The 23,501-nt window shown below is 37.3% G+C and overlaps 2 protein-coding genes across 3 annotated transcripts in view; one reads left to right on the top strand and one right to left on the bottom strand.

Annotated features, from left to right (window-relative positions):
- Positions 1 to 13,926, top strand: part of RHOQ (ras homolog family member Q) — a 33,523-nt gene extending 19,597 nt beyond the window's left edge. Inside the window, exons 3-5 of one of the 2 annotated variants that reach the window (XM_037807805.1) lie at positions 10,957 to 11,121; positions 11,445 to 11,540; positions 13,144 to 13,926. In XM_037807805.1, coding sequence (XP_037663733.1) covers positions 10,957 to 11,121; positions 11,445 to 11,540; positions 13,144 to 13,299 — 417 coding nt within the window. In that variant the 3' untranslated portion in view covers positions 13,300 to 13,926. Of the gene's footprint in view, positions 1 to 4,659; positions 4,926 to 10,956; positions 11,122 to 11,444; positions 11,541 to 13,143 lie in introns of those variants that run through there. The other variant, XM_037807806.1, reaches the window with a different exon arrangement.
- Positions 13,492 to 23,501, bottom strand: part of PIGF (phosphatidylinositol glycan anchor biosynthesis class F) — a 36,681-nt gene continuing 26,671 nt past the window's right edge. The window contains exon 6 of the mRNA XM_037807802.1: positions 13,492 to 13,813. Coding sequence (XP_037663730.1) covers positions 13,700 to 13,813 — 114 coding nt within the window. The 3' untranslated portion in view covers positions 13,492 to 13,699. The remainder of the gene's footprint in view (positions 13,814 to 23,501) is intronic.

Raw genomic sequence — 23,501 nt, 5'->3', positions numbered from 1 at the left:
GTAAAGTGGGAGCTGCCCTATCTCATAGGCTTAGAGCGAAGGCCCCGTGGGTAGCTGGTTGGGTGAAAGCATGAGCTTACTGGTTCCAGGCCTGGAGTTGCTGTACAAAGGCCAGAGGAGGAGGAGAGAAGATGAAGGAAGGTGATACAGACTGGTAGCTTTGATGGCCAGGAAGAGCAGTCTGGGGCGGGGAGGATATAAAATATGCACGGTGTAGGAGCACACCAAAAGGTAGAAGTGTGTGATATGATTAATGTGGGCCGTGAGGAATTGCTGTGCTGGACTCTGGGGATTTCCTGCAGGGCATTTCTGCTGTGTGCAGCACCTGTTGAGGTTTCAAAGAAATCTGTATGTGAGTGTGTGTGTGTGCACTTGTGTGGGCCCCTGCAAGCTCACAGCTTTGCACACTGTGGACCTGTATGCATCTTTAAAATGGTGTTTGTAGCCTCATTAGGTCATCCTGAACTTGCTGGCCTGTCGAGAAACCTCATTCTCAGATGGTGGCTTGCACTATGTGTTGGGCCTGGGGAGCGTGGTTTAAGTATTCAGGTTCCAAATGGGTTTGCTAGTGATGGTTTGATTGACATCCCCATGCTGTTTGGCCACCTCATCTGGACACGGAGAAAACCAGCATTTCAGACTTATTCAGGATGTAGATACTTCTCTTTGCTACTAAGCTACTTGCCTTCTGGTGTGGTAAGAGGACATGTGCAACTGCGCATGTCAGTGAGAGACTTCAAACTACTTAAGCTTCTTCCCGGCCTCAAAGGCAGGGAAGGGCAGTGTTAGTCCACAGCCGAGGAAAGTGGTGTTTGGGGTTGGCCTTTCCATAGCTGCCACTTCTGTGTTGGCTGCACCCCACCCCCATGGCGTTTGGAAGCCCCGGCTGGCATCACAACCACAGCGCTCTAGGGCCTTCTGTAGCCCCAGTGTTAAAAAGGGAAGGAATGCTCCAGACAGTGTCAGGTCTGGTACTCACCTATGCCTCCCTCCAAGCAGCTAGTCGTGGGAAAAGTGCAGGTTCTTTTACTGAGCTCTGGCATTGGCTGGTGAAGAGCAGGTCCCTGTGCAGTCTCCATGAGCTACAGCGGTGGGCCAGCGAGTCACAAAAACGATCCTGGTGGCTGATCCTTATATGCCATTAGAGAGGGGGAGGGGGAGGGAGGGAGGAGGAACCTGCCTTCAACAATCCCGGGGATACCTCATTCTGATTGGACCATGGGGTCATGTGCACATCTAAGAACCAGTGACTTTGGTGAGGGTCGTGGTGGGGGAGGGGTGGGGGAACAACACGTGGACTGATGATGGTGACTGGCTTAAGCCAACCAGGGACTCTCCAGATAGCTAAGTGTGGGGTCAAGGTTCCCAGGGACACGTATCTGGGTAGAGGAGGGATTGGGTCCTGAACTAAATCAGAGTTTTGGAAAGAAGGAAAAAGTAGGGAAAGAATGCTGGATAGACAGTCAATGATGTCTTCCACACCTAGGTAAAATAAATGCCAAGAAAATGAAATAAAGGCAAGGGTGAAAAACAGTAGCAGGAACTAAAGTGCTGAAAGTGTCTCTCAGTCTGAGTTCTGTTTAGAGCTCACTCTATTCAGGCAAGTGGGTTGGACCCATTATTTGGACTAAAGAAAATAGCCCTGATCACAGGAGGCCACTTGATTCATGGCTGAAAGTGGCAGGGGCAACCCGAGAAATCAGCCTGTTCCTGGAGAATTCAGACACTCGATCCACTTAATCCAGCTGTGTAGAGGAGGTGCAGGCTAGCCTAGTGCAAGCCGTTCTCATGTAGCTGCAGTTTACCTTTCCGACTGTCTCTTCCCACATGCTACCCTCATTTATTCAGCAAGTATTTAATAAATGATACTATAAGCCAAGCTTTGAAGCACAGCCCCCTGCCTTCAGGAAGCCCTGTGGAAGATACAGATCACATGATTACATTCCAGTGTAAGAAACGGGCTGGCAGAAGCCCAGGGTTCTAGAGAAGTGTGCAGGAGGGATGCTTGACTGAATGGGGGTTGGGGGAGGGGAGGAGTTCAGGAAAGACTTCCTGGACAAAGCGATTTCTAGACCAAACCCTGGAGGATGAGGAGGCACTAGCTAGATAAAACAGTGCAAAGAAGAAAAGGGGAGAGTGAGAATAAGTAGGCAGGTTGACTTATTTGGGGAGTGCGTGTGTATGTTAGAGGTTGATGCTATGCATGAATTTGGGGTTGGTGATAAGGATTTGCAGGTTTCTGGCTTGGGTAGCCTGATTATTTGGGTGGTGATACTGTTTACCATGATGGCAAACACTGGAGGAGTTACAGATTTGAGGGGGAAGAAATGAGTTTAGTTCAGGGATGCTTTTGGTTCAGTCGAAAGGAGGTATCTGATAAACACCTGGGTACCTGTGTATGGAACTCAGATGTGAAAGCTCTTCCAGATGCTTTTCTGACTGCCTGCAAACATCTCAAGCTTACCGTGTCCAAAATGGCCCTCTTTCGTTTTCTCCCTCATGTGCTTCTCCAGCCCTAGTCATTCTCATTTCTGTGAAAGATAATAACCCATCCAGTGGCACATGCCAGAACCCTGGATTTTTCCAGATACTTCCTGACCTTCAACCCCTATGTCCAACCCATCACCATGCCTGACTCTGCCTCCAGAATATATCTAGAATCTACCCATTTCTCTTGCTGTTGACTGCTACCACTTAGTCTGAGCCACCATCTTCTCACCTGAATTCCTGTATTAACCTCTCTCCTTTTACTCTTGCCCCCTTCTAATTCAAAGCAGCCTGAATTATCTGTTTAAAAAAATCAAATTACACGACTCCCTGGTCTCAATGCTTCCAGTGACTTTGCACTGTGGTGCCTGAAGATCTGGGCTGGCTGCCTCTCCAACCGCATCTCGTCATACTGGCCTTTTCTTAGGGCCTTCAAGCGTGTTCGCATGTTCCTGCCTTGGGCTGTTCTTCTGTATGTGGCTCCCTAAACCATTCCTCCCATCTCAGGTTAGGTGTCACTCCCTCAGTGGGGTCTTTCCCGACCGCCTAGACTGAAGCTGGTCTTCCTGATTATTCTCTATCCCCATATCTGGTATTTTCTATCATAATACTTATCCCAGTTTCCACTTAGAGTCATTTTTGTCCAGTTTGTTAAATGCCTCACTCAGTGCTTCAACTATATCAGATCCAACCCCTTTCTTAAACAAATATTTCTCCTTTACTTGTCCTCAAATGAAATCTATAGGTCATATAACCTCCCTGTAAACATCATTTAAAAAAATCATATAACATCCAAGCAGTAATTTGAAGGAGAAATAAAAGGAAAGTAATTCATACAAAAATAATGTTTATTTTAGATGAAATTCCTCAAGTCCCAGGCCTGACACTCCAGAAATCATAAAGAAGTAGTTAGATGCCTGCACCTGGAGGTAGAATTACTATTACTGGGACAGCTACAAATGTTGACTGACGTTGTTGGGTCTTATTGGCTCTTTGGATGCCAAGAGCAGCATTGCCAGTGGCATGTGCTTTTCTACAATGGTAAGCAACTCTTGGAATGTTTTGAACAAAATAAAGTACAATCTTCCTTTCTCCTCCAATTTGCATGGCAATTACCTTCCTAGGTAATTCATTAGAACTGTGCAAACAATAGTTTGTGTTTATACATACAGTGTATTAGATCCTAGACTCAGTTCATTGTCCAAGGGGTTTTTGTGTTGCTGAACGCCTCGCGGTACCCTCAGTGATCATGCAGGGTGCTGGACTGTTCCTCATTGTGCAGGCGATGTAGCACCCTGGAGGCCGCCCCATTCATTCTGACAACCAAAAATAACTCCCCAGTTTCCAACACTTCCCCGGGGAGTTGTGCTGCCCCAGTTGAGTCACTTTTCTAGTCCATAAGGAGCAGGACCTCTGTCAGTTATTCACTGGTCTGGACACAGTGCTTGGCACAGAGTTGGCAGATACTTGTTGGAATAAACGAATGATGATTCCACATCATGAATTTGTGCCAGAACGGTTAGGAAAGTCTACGGCAAGGAAGTATGACCTGACGTTCACCTTCTTTCTGCCTGCATAAGGCCAGCTAACCTCTGTTTTAGTGAAAGGGACTAGTAATTACAACTTCAGACAATGTAGAATTTCAGCTCTAAATCCTTTACAATGAGGGAAGCCACCTCCCCGGGCACAGAAGAAGTAGCCCTACCTCTGAAGTTGTGGTATGTCTTTTTTTAGAAAGCCAAGCTTGTCTGCTGAAGAGCTTAAAACACTTGACCAGCTTTCTCCTTTATCATAACATTTGTATGCTATATTTATTCTCCCCTCACAGATGAGGAACTGAAGCTTGCCACAGGGCCATATTTAGCAAAGTCTTAATCCTCTTCTTTCTGGGGTCAACTTAGATAAAACAGAATCCCAAAACTTGATTTTTATCCAGTAGTTTAAACCTCCTCCCACATTAAATCTGTTACTAGGGCTACTCACAAGGATAAAAAATGTAGTTTGAACATTTTTAACCCTGTGACATGGTGATCATTTGGTTGGTTCCCTTCTTTCAGAGCTGAGGAGGCGGCTGCTGCATGACGACACAGTTGGGTGATGGCCAGTTAGGGGCCACCCTCTAGCTCATTGTCCTGCTCCACCGGGTTTAAATTTTCTCTCCTCTTTCTCCAGCTAACCTGTGCCAGAGTTGAGATCTGTCAGGTGTTCAAAAGGAAGGGAGCTATGGAGAAACTGCCAGAGATCTTGTACACTAGCTCCTAAATAATGGGTCAATTAATTGGGAGACTGACTTACTGTAAATCAAAATATGTGAAGATGACAGTTGCTGAAAGTCAGAAGCTTCGGTGCAATTCAATTCTTCAGTTTCAAGAACTGTTTTATTAAGATGCTAACCAGGTCAGTGACTTTACAGATACCCTTTCACAACTGAAGACGAAAAAAAAGAAAACACCAAGTATTTGAAAAGTCTTTGAAAACCAGTTACCTCTTTGGAATTTATAGTACTCCTTTTTTTCATTCTTTCTCCACTCCCCTCCCCAAACTTTCTTTAGTCCAACAGTAGTAGGAGGTGTAAACTCATCACTGATGAGTTTTGAACCAAACCTACCAAAATGTTCCTAAAAGAGACCCAGCCTAAGCTTCCTTTAAAAAGTTATTGTTAAGGGGTTGAAAAGTGATATTTTTATTTCACAAAGTTGAATATAAAATGAACTCAAAAGGGACAGAAGAACTAGACAAAGGGAATGAGGTTTCATAAACTGTATTACCAAGAGTTATTGTAGAAGTGTTTATAATTTAGATGCATGACAATAACCATTTCATCTTTAGAAGCCAGCTTTGGCTCATGTGTCCTCCTGACTTCAGCAGAGCTACCCTTTGGGGGTTGGAGTGCTTCAAGTGCCCAGCCTGATACCTATTTTTGGATTCTTACTAGAAACAGATGTTTCACATGGAGATTGCTACTAAGCGCCTTGAAAGCCACGGAGAGGAGCTACTCCATATACCACAAAACCAGCAGTTGTCAGGGCATTTTTACTTAGGTGTCTTATATTTTATATGTCTTTTAAAGTAGTGGGAAGCTGTTTTTAGACTTTGGAAGGCTGGGGCTTACCTAGTAAAGAATTATTCAAGTGGAATCCCACTTTTTCTCACTCTAGGTTGTTGTAGAGGAAAACTCTTATAGATTTTGATAAATGACTATTTCCTAAATAGGAGTAACATACTGGATTATTTGGGGGTGTAATACATTCTTATTAGCACTTTATAATCTTCATAGCATTTGTCATTGACATTTTCCCATTTTACACACAGAGAAACTGAGGCTCTGAGAAATAAGTGACTTGACTAAGGCCACGTTGCAAGTGGGTAATATAAGGCCCAACTCAAATGCTGCCTCTTCCAGGAAGTCTTTTCTTAGCGTCCTCAGAGTACTGCTTTTGGTATTTGCCACACCCTAGTTTGTCTTAAAGTGTTCACATACATCTGGTCCCCCTTATTGTGAACTTCCTGAGAGCAGAGACTGCGTCTTGTAAAGTCTTGCATTTCTCCTCATTAGCTCCTCTTCCTCCCTGTGCTAACCTCAGGCACGTTCCTGTGCCAGCTCCACAGTTTCTTCTCTCCAGGCCCGTGGCTTCAGGGTCTTCAAAGCACTCGGCAAGGTGCACAGCACCCAGTTTTCAACGATAACTATCTTATGAGAGAACTTTGTAAACTTTGTCAAGGGTTTTATAAATTAGATATGATTTGAATGTGGCCCTTCCTGCATTTCCCTGAAGACTGACTTAGCACACAGTCCTGGGCACAGCGTAGATGCTTAGTCACGTTCCCTGGATTAAGCACTTAAATACTCAGCTACTCCAGCCTACCTTTTTATGTCTCTCATTGTTGCCTGTTGCTATCGTTTTATATGTATGTATCTTGAATTTCCAACTTAAACGTAAGCTTCCCAGGGGGCTAGTATTTTTTCCACTTGCGTGTATGTGTGCTTGGAACAGCTTCCGTGAACTAGGATCTCAATAAATGCTTGCTGATCAATTTTAAAATGACCAGTGGGTGAGAGCATACCACCCGGCCACGTACTGCAGCGGCCCACCTCTCCAGACGGAGTGCTTCGCTTTTAAAATATGTGTTTTGGGGGATATACATTTTAAATGGAAGCACATATCTTAAAAACGTGTTTTTTAAACAAAAATCACTGGAGTCGGAGGAGCTCCAAGGCCTACGTGGAAGGGAAAATCATAGTGCAGAAGTGGAGAGGCTGATGGGCCCTGTTGGCCGACTTATATATAGAAAGGGGCCTGTGGACCACTGGCCGTTTGCTGCATTTCCCCGTCCACCTGAGGGCACGGTTCTTCTAGGAGCAGGTTTCTTCAGGCTCTCACTGTCCGCTGAGTCTTGTTGGGTGGCAAGTGAGTGAGAGTTTTAGGGTAAAGGTTATCATCAGAGATCAAGGACTCCTGACCATAAACTACCAGAACACATTAAACAAACAAACAAACAGAAAGATGCCTCTTTGGTATTTGGCCAGATGTTAGGAAGGTAACGATTTCGATTTCACGAAGCCCTTGAGCTGTCCCATTGACTGTACTCATCATTGTGTTTCATGGGTTTGATACCGTGCTGAGATGTTTAAGTACCTACTTTTTTAAATTAGAATTAAAATACAATTGATTCGATAATTAGGAGGACACTCTGGATTTGCCTTTGAGAAGTTCTAACTTCTCAAACTCTTCATTCTTAAGTGGTCATTTAAAAGTTAAGGCAGTGGCTTCATATTGAACTTTCTTTGTGCTGTCAAATTTAAAATACATAGCTTGAGATGAAAGTTTCTGCATGCTTTAATTTACTTATTCCCAAATCCAAAACGTCACCCTGAGTTCACTCAAGATACTGCAGTGGGTAAAAACCACTTTATATGATGCAGGGTATAGTATGCACAGGAGATACTTTTTTTTTTAATTTGCTATTATTAGACTTCTAATTACTCCAGCTGGATAGGAGCAGAAAGGTCTCGTTCTTATAATAACTGCCAATTATTTAGCTGGAGATTATAGCCAAAAGGAGTTCATTTTAGATAGTTCAGATTTAAGAAGTAACATTTTCCCAAGAGTTCTAAACGTTCTTGTTTTATTTTTTAACCCCAGTTCTTCACATTTTAATTATTCCAACAAAATCTGTAAGTTAACAAATAAATGGAAACGATTGGTCTGATTTCCTTCCTTTGTGCCCACAAATCTCACTGAGGGACGTCAGTATTCACTGTGGTGATAGAAGGAATGCACACAACAGATTTAGATTTTGTAAAACATTTTGATTGATATTATTAAGCATGTCTAAAAAACTTTGCATTCAATTACTTTCTATTTCTTGTAATACTCCCCAGAGAAAGAGTGCACAATTCCATTTCCCTGATGAGATAAACTTGCTGGAAAGTAGAATTTTCATTAAAATATCTAATTTGGCTTTCTTAAAAAATATAAATCTTTTTTGTTACATTTTAAATAGTCTTGAAGCTCTTGAGTTTCAATATGACTAATTAGTACAGTAATAATATATTGTTCCCTTTTATGAATCCAAAAATTAATGTCCTCAGGAGACTTCAGTTTGATTTGTGTATTTTGATGTCAGTGTAGAAAATTTTATTTCTCACCGAAATACTTTCTTCTCTGTGGTTGGAGGGAGATGCAAAGCCAGGACTGGGTGGAACTGATGGGACCCGGTGGGAATTTGCAGAGGAATCGGTGAATCACCTTCCCATGGGACAAAGAACTGATATTAAAGTGGTAGAAGAGCTCCTTTATGAGCCAGCCACTATGCTGGGTGCTTGAGTTGTCTCATTTCGTTTTTTCCTTACAATCCTATGGGATCGCCTCCCCATTTCTAATGTGGTGAAAATTGGAAACCTAAATATGGATGAGAAGTGATTTTAATGAGAACACCTCATTCCCCGATCACACTGAGTGCTGGTTTGCTCAGAAGCACAGAGTTGCTGGCTAGAATGCTAAGATTTAATGCTTTCTCTTGTTATTTTTTTTTCTTTATGGACTTGCAGTCTGATGGAATACAGAAGATATATTTAATGCATCTAATCATATTATTTAACACAAGCTGATTTTTTTTAAATACCATACTTTAGATGGTAGGCCTCTTACAGTAACTGACTGTGGTGTGACATGTTTTGTACCCACTCTACTTGATTCCTTTGTTTAAGACTTTTTTACACCCGAACTCTGCTTTATTTAAAACCAACTAGAGGCCTCCACTTTTTATTATTATTATTATTATTCATTTTATTGAGATATATTCACATACCACACAGTCATACAAAACAAATCGTACATTTGATTGTTCACAGTACCATTACGTAGTTGTACATTCATCACCTAAATCAATCCCCGACACCCTCATTACCACACACACAAAAATAACCAGAATAATAATTAAAGTGAAAAGGAGCAACTAAAGTAAAAAAGAACACTGGGTGCCCTTGTCTGTCTGTTTGTTTGTTTGTTTCCTTCCCCCACCTTTCCACTCATCCATCCACAAACTAGCGAACGGGAGTGTGATCCCTATGGCCCCCCCCAATCCCACTGTCCCCCCTCATAAGCCACATTTTTATACAACTGTCTTCGAGATTCATGGGTTCTGGGTTGTAGTTTGATAGTTTCAGGTATCCACCACCAGCTACCCCAATTCATTAGAACCTAAAAAGGGTTGTCTATATTGTGCGTAAGAGTGCCCACCAGAGTGACCTCTCGGCTCCTTTTGGAATCTCTCTGCCACTGAAGCTTATTTCATTTCCTTTCACATCCCCCTTTTGGTCAAGAAGATGTTCTCCATCCCACGATGCCAGGTCTACATTCCTCCCCGGGAGTCATATTCCACGTTGCCAGGGAGCTCCAGTCCCCTGGGTGTCTGATCGCACGTAGGGGGGAGGACAGTGATTTCACCTTTCAAGTTGGCTTAGCCAGAGAGAGAGGGCCACATCTGAGCAACAAAGAGGAGGCCTCCACTTTTAAAAATAAAGGGTGAAGAAGGGAGGGGGTGACACTTGCCCTCTTGTCCTGTGACAACCAACACCTGAGAGATCTTTCCTTGCTTCTGGCTCCAGATTACAAATGTGCCCTTCAAGAGCATCACAGAGAAACAGAAGGGCTAACCTCCAAAGTCAGTAGTTTGGGATATTAATATGCTTGAGTTGAAAATTAAATTAAGAAACATCATTAGATGACATGAAAGAAAAATTGTTTCCCAAGAGGAAATACTACTGCTGAAACTCCGTGTGGAAGACGTTTGAAATATTCCTTTAGTTCCTTCCACATTCACACTGTTCTTGTAGTGAAATGGGTCATCTAAGAAGGGAGGGGGCCTAGGCCAAAAACAAAGTTTCCTGGAAACCAGGTGAGAGTCCAGCCACCACAAAATGGAATCCGGGCTCTGTTCACTCTCTAGAATATAAATAAGCAGAACTTTGCGTCTCATAAAATAGTCTATACAAAACAGGGATTTTTTTGTGATAGATACTAAAACAGCCATCACTAGTATAGCCATTCTATACTTGTGGATTACAAAGCAGCAGTTTAAAATAATGTGATAGTCTAACATGTTCTGATCTAGAAAGAGCTCTAAGACACACTGTCCGGAGGAAGCTGCAGAGCAACATGTATTTGCATGATTTCATTTATGCACAGATGTATGAATATGTACAGTTAAAGGTATTTACATGCATAGAAAAGAACTGGAAGGATTCACATGAGAGCATCTACATTAGGGAAGAGAGTGGAAATTGGGGAGGAAAGAGGGATTTTCTTGGTTTTGCTGTATATGTTTCTGTCTTTAAATTTTCACACACACACATAATTAAGAAAACTATATAAACAGGGAAAGCTCGGATTTAGGTCTCAGGGTAACTCTATAGTGGTTACGAGCATAGGCCCTGGAATGAAACTGCCAGGGCTTGAATCCCAGCTCCTCTGCTTACATTACTTCACTTCTGTGCCTCAGTTTACACAAATGGAAAATAGGGATAATGGTGCTTATATCATTTAGTTGTTACAGGAATTAAATAAGTAATATATGGAAGAGCATACAGATTAGCATGTGACACATAGTAAACATTCAGTAAATCAGTTCTTTTAAATTATAATACTTAGACAGCGTCTAGCTATAATTAGTTCTTTGTGCAAACTCTTCAGTTAAAAACATTTCCAGGGACAGCTCTAGTAATCGTGAGGTATTTTCTCACTGTTTCATCACAGTGGTTAATGATATCATTTTTTTACACCGCTGATATTCACAACTTCAAAAGGAACAGTAACAAAGACGAAAAAGGAATTATCTTGTTTTATGCGGAGCGTTCTACATTCAGTGTGTGGAATGCTCTTGAATTTGCTTCTTTCTAATGTACATATGATTATTAAACTGTAGGAATGTAAATTGTGAGTAATGAGGTTTTTCTTTCTTCCTTAGGAAGACTATGACCGCCTGAGGCCTTTATCCTATCCCATGACTGATGTCTTCCTTATATGCTTCTCTGTGGTAAATCCAGCCTCATTTCAAAATGTGAAAGAGGAGTGGGTACCAGAACTTAAGGAATATGCACCAAATGTACCCTTTTTATTAATAGGAACTCAGGTATGTCTGGTTTCCATTAAAGAACACTAATTCACCCATTTAAGAATAATCATCTCTGTGGCCTATTTCAGGGTATTGTTTTCAGAGAAATGGCCCTGAGATTTAGCAAATAATATAAGGGTTTGATTTCAGTTGCAAATCACTAATTTCTTTAGTATTTTTAGAAGAAGTAATGCCAAAAGAAAGCAAATATATTAGTTAATTTAAAAAATTAAGTTCCTTTGTTTAATCTGTGTGTGTGTGTGTATGGAGATTAAATGGCACTACATGCTTTGATTTGTCTTTAAAGGCTTGTAATATTATGGATTTCTGACCTTTTATAGATTGATCTCCGAGATGACCCCAAAACTTTAGCAAGACTGAATGACATGAAAGAAAAACCTGTATGTGTGGAACAAGGACAGAAACTAGCAAAAGAGGTAATGGAACATTTACAGAATTTAAAAATGAATATAAAAGAAGGTAACATAATAATAAGAGCTTAACATTGTGTGTTTACTGTATGCCAGGCACTGTACTGAGTGCTTTGCATGCATTATCTCATTTGATCCTTGCACTGACTCAGTGAGGTAGGTCTGACTAGTTCCCCCATTTTACAAAAGAGGAAACAGGCTTGGAGAGGTCACGTAAGTTGCCCAAGGTCCTGCAGGTAACATCTGGCAGAGCTGAGTTTCAATCCAAGGCCTGACTGGGGACCCAGACTCTTATACCTGTGCCCAGCTGCCAACAATGTTTTTTTCAAAAGTCATGTGTAGAAAGAAGCATCAGAAAAAGTTGCTAAGGCCTTCTTAATCACTTAAAATTAAATATTTGTACTGCATCAAATCAGATTCTGTCTTCAGTTAAGACCCATGGTGTTAGGTTGTGGAACACATAGGATGCCAATTTAAACCTGAGGTTAAAAACAAAAACTAATGGCTAGGTTGAAAAGAAATGTGTTGAATTTTCTTCTAATCTTTTTATAAGAGGAGGATAGAAAATATTAGCATTCTAAAAAATATTTAACAGTGAAGTGTTTAATACTTTTTAATTTATATCCTTCTTCACCCCAAAGCCAGCTTGACCTGTTTATGTTTTTCTCCATTTGGCCCTAACATTATTGAATTGTATTTTTTAAATGTTGTGACTTTAATAGGACTTTTGTGGAAACAGAATCTAATAAGGTCTTTTTCAATGTGTGCTATTAAGAGGCAGAAGAAAGCAAGAAAAATTTTTGGAGGGAAATTTTCCTAAAGTGAAAGATAAATGGATTCACTAATGAATTACTTTAGAAATTCTGTGTATTCAATTTTTTACTCTTTGGGAGAGAAGGACTTTCTAAACATGTCATAAAGGCACATGGCATAAATGAAAATATTGATGATTTAAAGTTGAATACCACATTAATACATCTACATTTAATACCACATCAGATGCCACAAATTAAATTAAAAGTCATATAACAAATTTGATGTGTGGCAGAAAAAAATGGGTTTTTATCCTTAGTATACAGGAACCTGTTGTAGATGAATTAATCAGAAAGATATATACCTCAATAGAAAAATGAGATACAATACCAATCTAAACTTTGCCCAAAAAAATGCAAACTGCCATTGAAGATAGGAAATATGTTCAAATTCATTAGTAGTCAAATAAACTTTAAGTTCAATTTTCACCTATAAAACTGGCAAAAAATGAGAAATTACCTACAATGCTGTTGCCAAGGAAAATGGGCACTCTATTATACTGTTGCTGGTGAGTGAAAGCAGTTTTGACAGGCATTTTGGCAGTATGCAAAAATCTTCAAATCATGCAAACTTTTTGATCAAGTAATTCCACATCTAGGAATTTTATCACAGAAAAATATCCAGAAGGATATACCCTAGTATTTTAACAGTTAGTCATTTCTGAGTATTATGAATATGAATGATGTTTTTTTTTTTTCCATATCTGTATTTTATAATTTTCTTTTAATGGTGTATTTGTGTCAGTTGTGGAAAAAAAGATTTTATGTATTTGTGATTTCTTTTTTCTCCCTCCCAGATAGGAGCATGCTGCTATGTGGAATGTTCAGCTTTAACCCAGAAGGGATTGAAGACTGTTTTTGATGAGGCTATCATAGCCATTTTAACTCCAAAGAAACACACAGTAAAAAAAAGAATAGGATCAAGATGTATAAATTGTTGTTTGATTACGTGAGAAACATCTTTAGTGGCCAAGGGAACTGTCTTATTTCTCTCAGAAAGCATACGAATGCTACAATTATTCTCAGACCTCTTCTAGATACTGAAGCAGTTTAAAACTTCGGGGGAAGAAACTCAAAAAACTGCCCTCAGAATTCTATACAGTTAAGAATGTTTCTTAAAGGTCTAAGAAGCAGCAAACAGCATCTGAAGCCACAATCTATTATAAATACTTTATTTCAACTAGAAGGTACAATCTCTCAGGGGTTTCATAGTTTAAAAAGCTACAATCACATCATGTAACTCATTTAAAAAAAAACAGTGCTGTAAATGGAACTGCTTGGCTTTGACCATAAATATTTCTGCACAGTCTTTATGGAATCTGCACAAAGAAGTATCTTCTCCCTTTGCTCCAACTAATTGTTCTTATATGTAAGTCGCTTTCTATTCCAGTATATCCAGAGTGGTGAAGTAACAAGGCCAGCCACATAGCCAAAGGTTGCTCCAAGCGTACAGGAGATGGGCCATACCTGAGGACAGAATGTATGAGATCAAAAAAGAGTAAATGTTTTATTACTTGAGCACAAGTTAAGTGTAACCTAAATATTTCTATATTAAAGCTTAATGTGCTTTCTTAAAGAATGCCAAAAGTGTAACAAGGTCATAACTGCATTTACCATGAACACTAAAAATGTACACATTTTAGTTAATGTGCATTAAACTGTAACAATGCTTCTGGCAGTTGTAGATTTAGTTTGATGCTCCCTAACTTGCATGAGATACATGCTAAAATTACAAATTAAAATTTTGGGTCAGACTTTGCCATAACGCTGGACTCAATTTAGCTCTCTGAACTAGTTGGTAATTTTTTTTTTTTTAACTCCCACATTGGCTGTATACCCCAAGTAAAATGAGAAGTGTGTACGCTGATCAAATTACAAAAAACTTTGTTTAAATTATGTTAAAGAGAAAAGACCTAAAACTCAAGCATGTTACATGGAACTTACAACAGTAAAACCGATGTCCATAGTAAAACTGATGTCACCTTTCAGATGTAGATATTGGAACCATAACAACTTATAGAACTACAACTTATACACACACATAGAATGTAAGTTAAGCTGAACACTGACTTCCAAATACCCATTTTCTTCAGCTATATAACAATTCAAAATATTCCATCAAGCCAAAAATAATTTTGATTTGCTTCATGCACAGCTGTGCATGTTGGTCCCTAGGTGAAAGGCTCTGCTTGAATTGGACACAATATTTTCATGTTCATCTGTGAAGCTTATTTGGTATACTGGAGCCATTTCGAATTTTTCTCTGGAAGTAAAGGCCATTTAACGGTGTTAGAGGTGAACGTTAATTACTAGTTCTATTACCTAATTAAGCTTCCTCGTTTGGTTTGTGGATCTGTCTTATTCTGAATACCATGCAACAGAGAGCAGTGTTGTGAGACAAAGTTTCAGTTTGAACAAATTAATGCTGTTTTATAGAGACACATTATCTAATCCATAAATTTTTCCAGACTTCCCCACATTTAAACTTGCTATTACCTAAATTATGATTTCTTTGTCTTTGGTGGGCTTGTTAATTTCCACGACATAAGCCTCTAGCTATGTCTACTGCACATATTGGGTACTGGAACACTAAACTTTTATACTTGAAAATGACAGCCTTAAATGCTTAAATCTGCAACAAATCTAGGATGTACTGTCTTCTTGTATGTGAGCTTTGTAGAAATTTTTAAAAATATAAGCATCATCTTCCCCATTGAAGAATGGAGAGCCTACTGGATTACTAGTCAGATGCTTCCTCTGTGAACTGGACATTGGATGTCTTCTTTTTCCCAAGAAGTGGTGGTCCACTTTAAATATCATGGCCTTATGTATGCTCAAATGGAATCTTATGTAACTTTCTTATTTAATTTTGGTCTGCTGTTTTTTAAATAGAATTGAAAGGAATTGTATAAATCATTGAGTATACAGTGAAGTTGTCCAACACATGGTATAAAATAAGTTAAGACAGTAAAGTATTATATACATTTCTAGCTTGCCTTTGGGGATTTGAGGGGGTTCCTTCTTCCTCCCCCGTTCACGTCTCTGAAACGTGATTTGCTAGCCAATGAGAGTTAAAATCTGGAATTTGTTCTGTCCTAAGAGAAATGGACTAGGAATCTGAAAACAAACTCCGATGTCACCTCTGTTGCTTGACTGGGCCTCAAGTCCTTATTGCTAAAATATGGCAAGTACAACAGATGATCTCCAAGTCTCTCCCATTTGTCAACTCTTATGATGCTCCTCTCTTATTAGCAATAATCATTGTTGGACATTACTTTCTCAGCTTCACATTCTTAAGATGGTAAAACCCATGTACATAGATCATTAGAACTCTAAGCAAAGCTGATTGTATCATCTGAACCTGAGGTGCCTTCGGTACTCTGCTGACCTTGACGGGGGTTGGAGTTTCCCATTGCTTAAGAGCTTTTTAATTGCTTTGGCTCTTCGGTATTTCTTTTTGCAAAATCCTTCCTGCCACTGCAACTAAAAACCAAAGATTTGTTTTCTATTCATAAGCAGATTGTAGAAAAAATGCCTTATTTTCAGAACCACTTCATTAAAGGCTTAGGTTTTAATAGATATTCAGAGTAATCACTGGAACGACTAGTTCAAACCAGTGAAAAATCTGGGAAAAAAAATACTTAGAGAATACTTTATTGACGTGAATTTTGCTAGTGAGTGCAAATACATTGCTTCAAATAAGGTCATGTATGAATGAACTTAAAAAAGAATTAATAATCATTTTTTGCATGTAGGAATTAGTTCTTAAGTTCTTAAACAAAAATAATTTAGGGACTCCCTGAAATTTTATTTAATACTTTGCTAACTTTTACCCTTATTCTGAATCTAAAGTACATTTAAGTTAGCCCATATTGAATTATCAAATATCTAATAAGTGGGTCCTGAATTAATGTTTTTTGTTCTGAATATCTCAGTTATTTTAGACACTGCTTCCATTTGGTTTTTAATTATTAATTTAAAATAAGAAATTGAATACCAGTTTGTTGGTTGTTGCTTTTTAAGTGATTGTTACTTTAACAGTGTCACATCTTCACATATGGGGTTACAAATAAAATAATATACATAGTTTACTATTTATGTAATGCACTGAACGTCTTACCTTAGTTTTTTATTTAAGACCCTGTGTAAATACTTGGGATAATATTCTTCCCTGGATTTCTCATGCTGTGAGGCTGCTGACCATCTGCTGAAGGTGAGCATCTGCACTTTGTTAAAGAGAGCCCTTTCAAAGCACAGGGAGAATAGTAATTCCTCATGCTTCCCTGCCAAATTCCAACCTGCATTACTAAATTCTATTTTAATCACTTTGTAATTTGAATTGACTTTTTCCTACTTTGTTCCCAAACACAGACATTCACACACATTCTTTAAACAGCCACCACACTTCATCTCCAGCAGATTGCCAAAAATTAAATAAATGTTGATTAAAAAGTTTTGTCATAGAGGGTTTAAGACTTGGAACACTTAGTTTCCAGTGTTATATAAATCTCGAGAAATCTATGCCATCAGCAAATAAAAATGTTGGGCTGGCTTCTAGGACTGCTAGTGATGGACCCGGCTTTGTACTTACAAGAGTACTTCCTTGACTTTCGTGAAATAGGCTGTCTTTAATTGTAAGACAGAACTTTTTAAAAGAGAGTTTCTTTATATAAGGGTAATTTTCCTGCCTTTTTTTTTTTTTTTTTTTTTAGACCAAGATAGGGAATGGGAAAAGGAGAAATGAAGGGGGTTGGAGAGGTTGCTCACTAATACAATCACTCCTCAAGCAGTTTCCTACTGACATAATTTCTTTAAAAAGCTTTAAACTACACTATGGCAAGAGGATTCATACTGACTTGTCAAATCTAGCTTAATCATGTGTTTTCATGATTATATCTTAACATTTCGCATTTTAAACTATTTCCTTGTATCATATAGAGATGTTTCTATTTAACATTCTTCATGGCACAGATAGGATTTTTAAAAATACAGTATCTCTTGAACAGACAATTCAGTGCATCGCTATAAACATTTCTCCAAATTATGGTAATCTGAGATGGCTATTAATAAATATCTTTCTTTGTTTAAGGAAAATAGAAAACTTAGAACAAAGACATTCATGGAAAGGAAGTCATTCACAAGTGTTTGTCACCAAACTGAGTCTTGTTTCCTTTTTATCCAGCTTTGAAGAAACAACCCCTGTTGCATAACAAAATATATACAATGCAAGTGGGCAAAACGACTAAGATTACTATTAAAAAGAAAATCCATCAAAAAAAACAAAGAGTAACTACATCATTTGAAAAAAGTATCTTGTTTATAGTACTATAATTATCCACTTCTTCCTCTAAATCAAGTAACTCAAAATTACGAATATTTTATCACTTAAACCAAAAGAGGTCAGTGTTCTCTTAAAATAATCAACATTAACAAAGGCCTTATATTACATAACAGAGTCTGGTACATGGTACCAGTGATAAGTTATATTTCGCTCAGAAATAAAACAATTTTGCCCTAATAGGCTAAAAAACAAATTCTTAATAATAAGAATGATATAAACACAGTATACTTTCTCTGTTTTAAAAATCAGTATTATTGCTGGTTGAAGGATATTTCAAAATGACACAACCTTCTGTCCAGCTGAAAACCACACTGCTATTTTCTAATCAGGCATTACTGTAGAATTCTGCTTACATTTCAGGAAAGGAAAATGTAATAAAAAATGTACTGCTTGAAAATTTTCAATGTTCTCAGTAGTATAGAATAGTGATTTAGAACAGCAATTTTGGTGTTAGACAGACTGGGTTTGAGTCTTGGCTCTGCCATTTACTAAATATGTGACCCTTTTCTGTGCCATGGTTTCTTCACCTCCGGGGATTGTTGCAATTAATAGTTAAGTGAGATAATGCACTATGTAGTACTTAGCACGATATCGGGCACATAGTACAAGTAACCAATACATGTGAAGTATAATTGAGAATAATCTTTTTATTCATATTCCTAACAGGCCCAGATAAAATAAGTGGCTGTTACAGTCTAGAGCAGCATCATTCCTCAAATTGCAACTTTTCAAACTGTTGCTACTAAAAAAAAAAAAATCTGCTCAAATTTTCTATAAGTAGTTTACAAATATTTCTTAAAAACCACATCTAACAGAATTCATGTTCCCTTGTCAAACATGACCCTCAGATATATACAAAATTTTGCATATAATTTCAGGGGCTCCTAGTTAAGAATTCCTGCCCTCCACACCACTCTACCCTAACAAGTACTTTTATTCTCTCTTCTGGTGGGCCAAAGAAATAAAGCGCCCCTTTACATTTTGGGTTTCAGAATTCTAAGGATCAATTTCAATAATGTAGATGGCATTTGTTTGTTATTATGTGATTTGAGAGTCAATATAGTTTACATTTTCCTTGATTATAATATGCACAATATTTCTTAAGTTCCTTTAATTTACATTAAGTGCAAATAGACTTTTAAACTTGTAATGGTCATTAAAATTAAATCCACGAGTTTTTATACTCCATGTAGCAGCTACTTTGGTTTATCAATACTGACTATGGCCACTTACAAACTACTTCAGGTTTCCTATAATCATCATTTATTTGAAATCAGTTTAAAATGTTAACAAAACTTTAAAAATAATTATACTAAAATATTAAGCTACTTCCTAAAACACTTCATATTGTATTTGGGAATGGTAAACTTTGTTTTTCTTGGAAGCAGCATGGGGCAGCCAAGTCAGAATGATCTGAGCTGTGGGTCCAGTTCAGCCACTTCTGGCCTTATGACCTTGGCCAGGACACTTAACAGCTGAGCCTCAGTTTCCTAATCTATAAAACAGCGACAGTAGTACTTATGTACTTAAAATACAGAGCTGTTGTATTAATTGAGGTAGTATTTTAAAATTTGTCATAAAACCTGTCAAGTATTATTTTTTATATTACATATTTTAACTTGAAAAAAATTAAACTTATACAACCACTAATGTAAGTTATCTCTTGGGTAAATAGCATTGCTAGGTAATAATTAGAAATGGCAGTTTAGAACAAACAAAACAAACAAATAAAATTGTTTAGAACAAATAAAATAGGAAGTTCATGAGCAATGTTATACCATGCTGTAGGAACCCTTGTAATGCAGTCATCTTTAATACATGTTATTCTTCACAGAAAATGTCTGGGGAGTATAAAATGTACAAGAGAAAACTCAGGAGCTGTACCACGTACTGGCATTATATTAACTATTTGTAGTTAATTTTCATCTCAGAAATAGAACAATTCCCTGTTCCTTGCTGTCATTTTTCATAAATTTTAAGAAGCAAAATAAATATAGACACTGGTTTTAAACTAGCCAGTTGCCGAATTTGTATCATTTTAAAAGTCTAATATTACTGATTCCATTCATTCATTCATTCATTCAAAAATTATTGAGCCCTTGTATTAAAACTAAGCAGTTAAGCTAAAACTAAGATTAAACTATTTAATTTTGGAGAAATTTTAATATTATAAATTCTTAAAAATATATGTTCTGATATAATACAGAAAATAACAGTTTTTTGGAAAGATATATGCCATCACAGATACCACAGGGAAAGTGACTATCTGCAGATCAGAACACCTAGAAATACTTAGAACACCTCACAACCATTGAGATTACTGCTCTCTCTTCAGATAAAAAGGAAGATAAAAAACCCAGGGAGCTAGTTCTAAATTTCTCACAAGCTACTTTTTAAAATGTTTTATTGATTGTGCCTACCACAATTAGCCTTTGCTTGACTAGTAGAATTCATCTTTCAAAACCTGCTGACATTTCTATTGTAAAGTTTTAACCCATCATTTATTTTTTTTCCTCTAAATTTGGTCTTAAGTGATTTTTTTTTTCCAATTAGATGCTCCTAAAGCAAATGATATTTTCTGATATATTAAGACATGTACAAATGAATCTACTCATCTGGATAAAACTTTCCAGTTGTAAATCTGCATTGATTTGTGTATACTTTGACCCATTCCTCCTATGACAAAGAGAACAGATTCAGGAAGTTATTTGTGGAGTGGTGTGTAGTCCATGGTCTGGAACTTCTTGTCAAAGTGACACTCAATGGTCCTTGTCAGAAGTTGGGCAAATGCATTAGCCTGGGCAGCACTATTCTCTCACATGATGGCCCTAACATTGAAAACCATTTTCTCTGTTAGTTAAGTGTTGCCATAGTGTGTTGTGTTTTTTTTTGTGTGTGTGTGTGTGTGTGTTTTGCCATGTTGAAACATAAATCATATTCAATAAAAATCAGTATTTTGTTCTATCTAAAAAACACAGTATAATTGGTACAAGTAAAACTATTTAACCTAAAAACATGTAACTCTTCTATTAATCAAGTCCATAATCTTAGTTTTAGCCCTCCAGCATTATTTGCAGTAATGCAAATAAACTTATAAATATATGTGTATAGGATCATAAAGATTATATGTGTTTAATCCTTAAGATCTCTAGCTTCAATTTATGTAAGAAATCTCTGCGGTACCTGTGACTTTAGAAAATGAATATATATGTTTCACAAATATTAAATTTTAACCAACTAAAACTGGAGAAAACAAAGGACTCTTAAATATAATCAATAATTTATTTATCTGGTACCTGGTGGGAATAAGTACAAATACTTTTAAGTAACTTTAAATTGTTTTAAAGAAAATCTCAAGTGTCTAAAATTCAACTTTAAAACTCAGTTTAAAATATTATTAAATCCATTTTATTTTTTAACTTCATAAGAAATCAGTCATAGAATTTTATGCTTAGAAGTGATTTGATTATCTGGTGCAATTCATTTGGGAGATAGTGGCAGTGAAGTCCAGAGTTTAAAGGTTTGTGTGTGTGTGTGTGTGTGTGTGTTTTCTAGGCATAAAGGCATTGCAAATTAACTTTACATACTGTCCTACAAATGTATTAAATTTTGCCACTTAAAATGTATGCAGTACCAGAGTGTTCATGGCATGAGAGGAAATACTTATATGGGGAAAGAAATACAATATAATAACTACCAAAGATTTTCTCAAGAGTCCTAAGTTATGACCATTTTTTAAAAGAAAAGCTACATTTCAGAGTGTCCAGCAATGAAGACAATCTGGTTTAGTGGGGCTTGGGTTTGAATCCTAACTCCTTTTTACCATTTGTGTAATGTTGAGCAAGACGTTTAACTGACCCCTCTCCTCCTGGCCCCCTTTGATTTTCTCACTTGTAAGAAGAGGAATAAAATCCACCTTGTACTGTGGTTGTCAGGATTAAATTATTTGTACAACAGTGCCAAGCCCCATGCCTGGTAGGTACATAGAGATATCTATAACTGCTATTTTCTTTCTATCTCTATCTTCTGAAATGTCAGGATTGAAAATTATGTGAAATTCAAATACCCTAAAATGATATAACCAGATATTAGAGAAAGAAAGATGAATGCTACAGCCCACCCCACTTACCAACTGAAGGACTGATGGGCATAAAGAATAAAACAACAGACAGACAGTTAAGACTTTTTCTCTCTTAACACATGAGAATGCAAATAATGGAACTTGCATTTTTTTTGGAATGCTAAAAATAGTCATTAAACTACTCTTTTATAGGTAACAAATGTCTACAACATCAACTAAGCAGAAACTATATGTCAGATGCTGAATGGAGTACTGTGGAAGGATTATATTTTTTAATCCTCACTATCAAGTGGCAGAGCCAGAATCTGAATCCAGTAATTTGACACCAGAGCTCTTAATCCCCATGTTATCTGCCTACCTATCAATAAAACGTGGGTTTAAAACCTTCATGACCAATTTCCTTTGTTCAGAATAACCAATGACATTTTTTAACTTCCCTCTTTTAGTACATGAAATACAGCTCATGTTTTGATAAAGGAAAATGAAGATATTTTCCAGATGAAAAGCTCACAGCTAAATTTTCTACACCATATTTTGAGCCAATTAAATCTGAATCTAAATCTAAATCCCAATCTTAATCTAAGTCATTGTTATCCCAAATAATTAAATTCCATCCTGGGTGATATTTAAGTATCAGTTATATAGATTATATGCTTTGCACATGGTAAGAACTCAACAAATATTTTTTGATTAGTTATTTAGTCACAGCAGATGAAGAATCGAATTACAATGGACAAAGGTTTTCAGCAGTTCAAATATTTATTTTGTCAGTAACTAAGTTTTCGCTGGGAGTAAAGAAAGCTATTTGGGTTATGGGTGATTCAAATGTTTATTTTCTTGTTAATATTTAAAAGCAGATACTTAAGGCAGGGAAGAGAAGCAAGATGATTTTCAAGTGCTTAAAAAAACAAAACAAAACAAAAAAACAAAGATGTCCAAGGATGGAGTGGGTAGCCATCCAACCACATGCCCTTTAATCAAGGCTTCCTCCAACTTTTTGTATAAGGATGCTTACCATCTTTCTTCACTTATTAAAATTACTTAAAATTCATATTATGAGGTGAAAAAATATTTTTCCATTGAGACAACATATTTTCAGTGTGTATTTCCAGTTGTCCGGTGAAGAAACAATATATGTAAATATGTTTGAATTCCTCATCACAGAATTCACATCATTATAATCTTATGTTTGTTCTTGGGAACTTGATACAAAGACAGATTTGAGGTCAAAGTAGACAAAATTGAACTAAAACATGTGAAAGCTTTTGTTGGATTTTGTGTGTGTGCATGTGTGTGTTTTAAAACAAGACATAATTGCTTCACCAGATACCTTGTTTCTCTGACTAGAACAGAAATAAAACCAGAAAAGCTTGCTTTACCACAAACATACCAAATCTGAACTGGGCTAGAAAGAACAAAGAACTAAAATCTCTTCTTAATACATGTTATGTTTTAGGTAATAAAGTATATACAGTGTGTTCTCATGAAATTTTGCTCTAGAAAACCCTCCATGTTGAGGGTTCCTTTACCTGGTTAATTGTTTCTCTGGCAGATTCTGTCAGCATCATGAGCCACACTGAATACTTATTCTTAACTACTGAGTTGTTAAAATTATTAAGAAATAACCTTAACAAAAAGTAAACAAAGACCTTTTTTTGCTGAAAATAAAAAGTAGGAAAAAAGTGAAACCTCATCATTCCTCTATTTTATTAGTAAATAACTGCTAATGGGGA

The sequence above is a fragment of the Choloepus didactylus genome, chromosome 17 (assembly GCF_015220235.1).
Source record: "Choloepus didactylus isolate mChoDid1 chromosome 17, mChoDid1.pri, whole genome shotgun sequence".
Classification (NCBI taxonomy): Eukaryota; Metazoa; Chordata; class Mammalia; order Pilosa; family Megalonychidae; genus Choloepus; species Choloepus didactylus.
The sequence above is the reverse complement of the archived record's forward strand: the minus strand, read 5'-3'. Positions and strand labels throughout refer to the sequence as shown.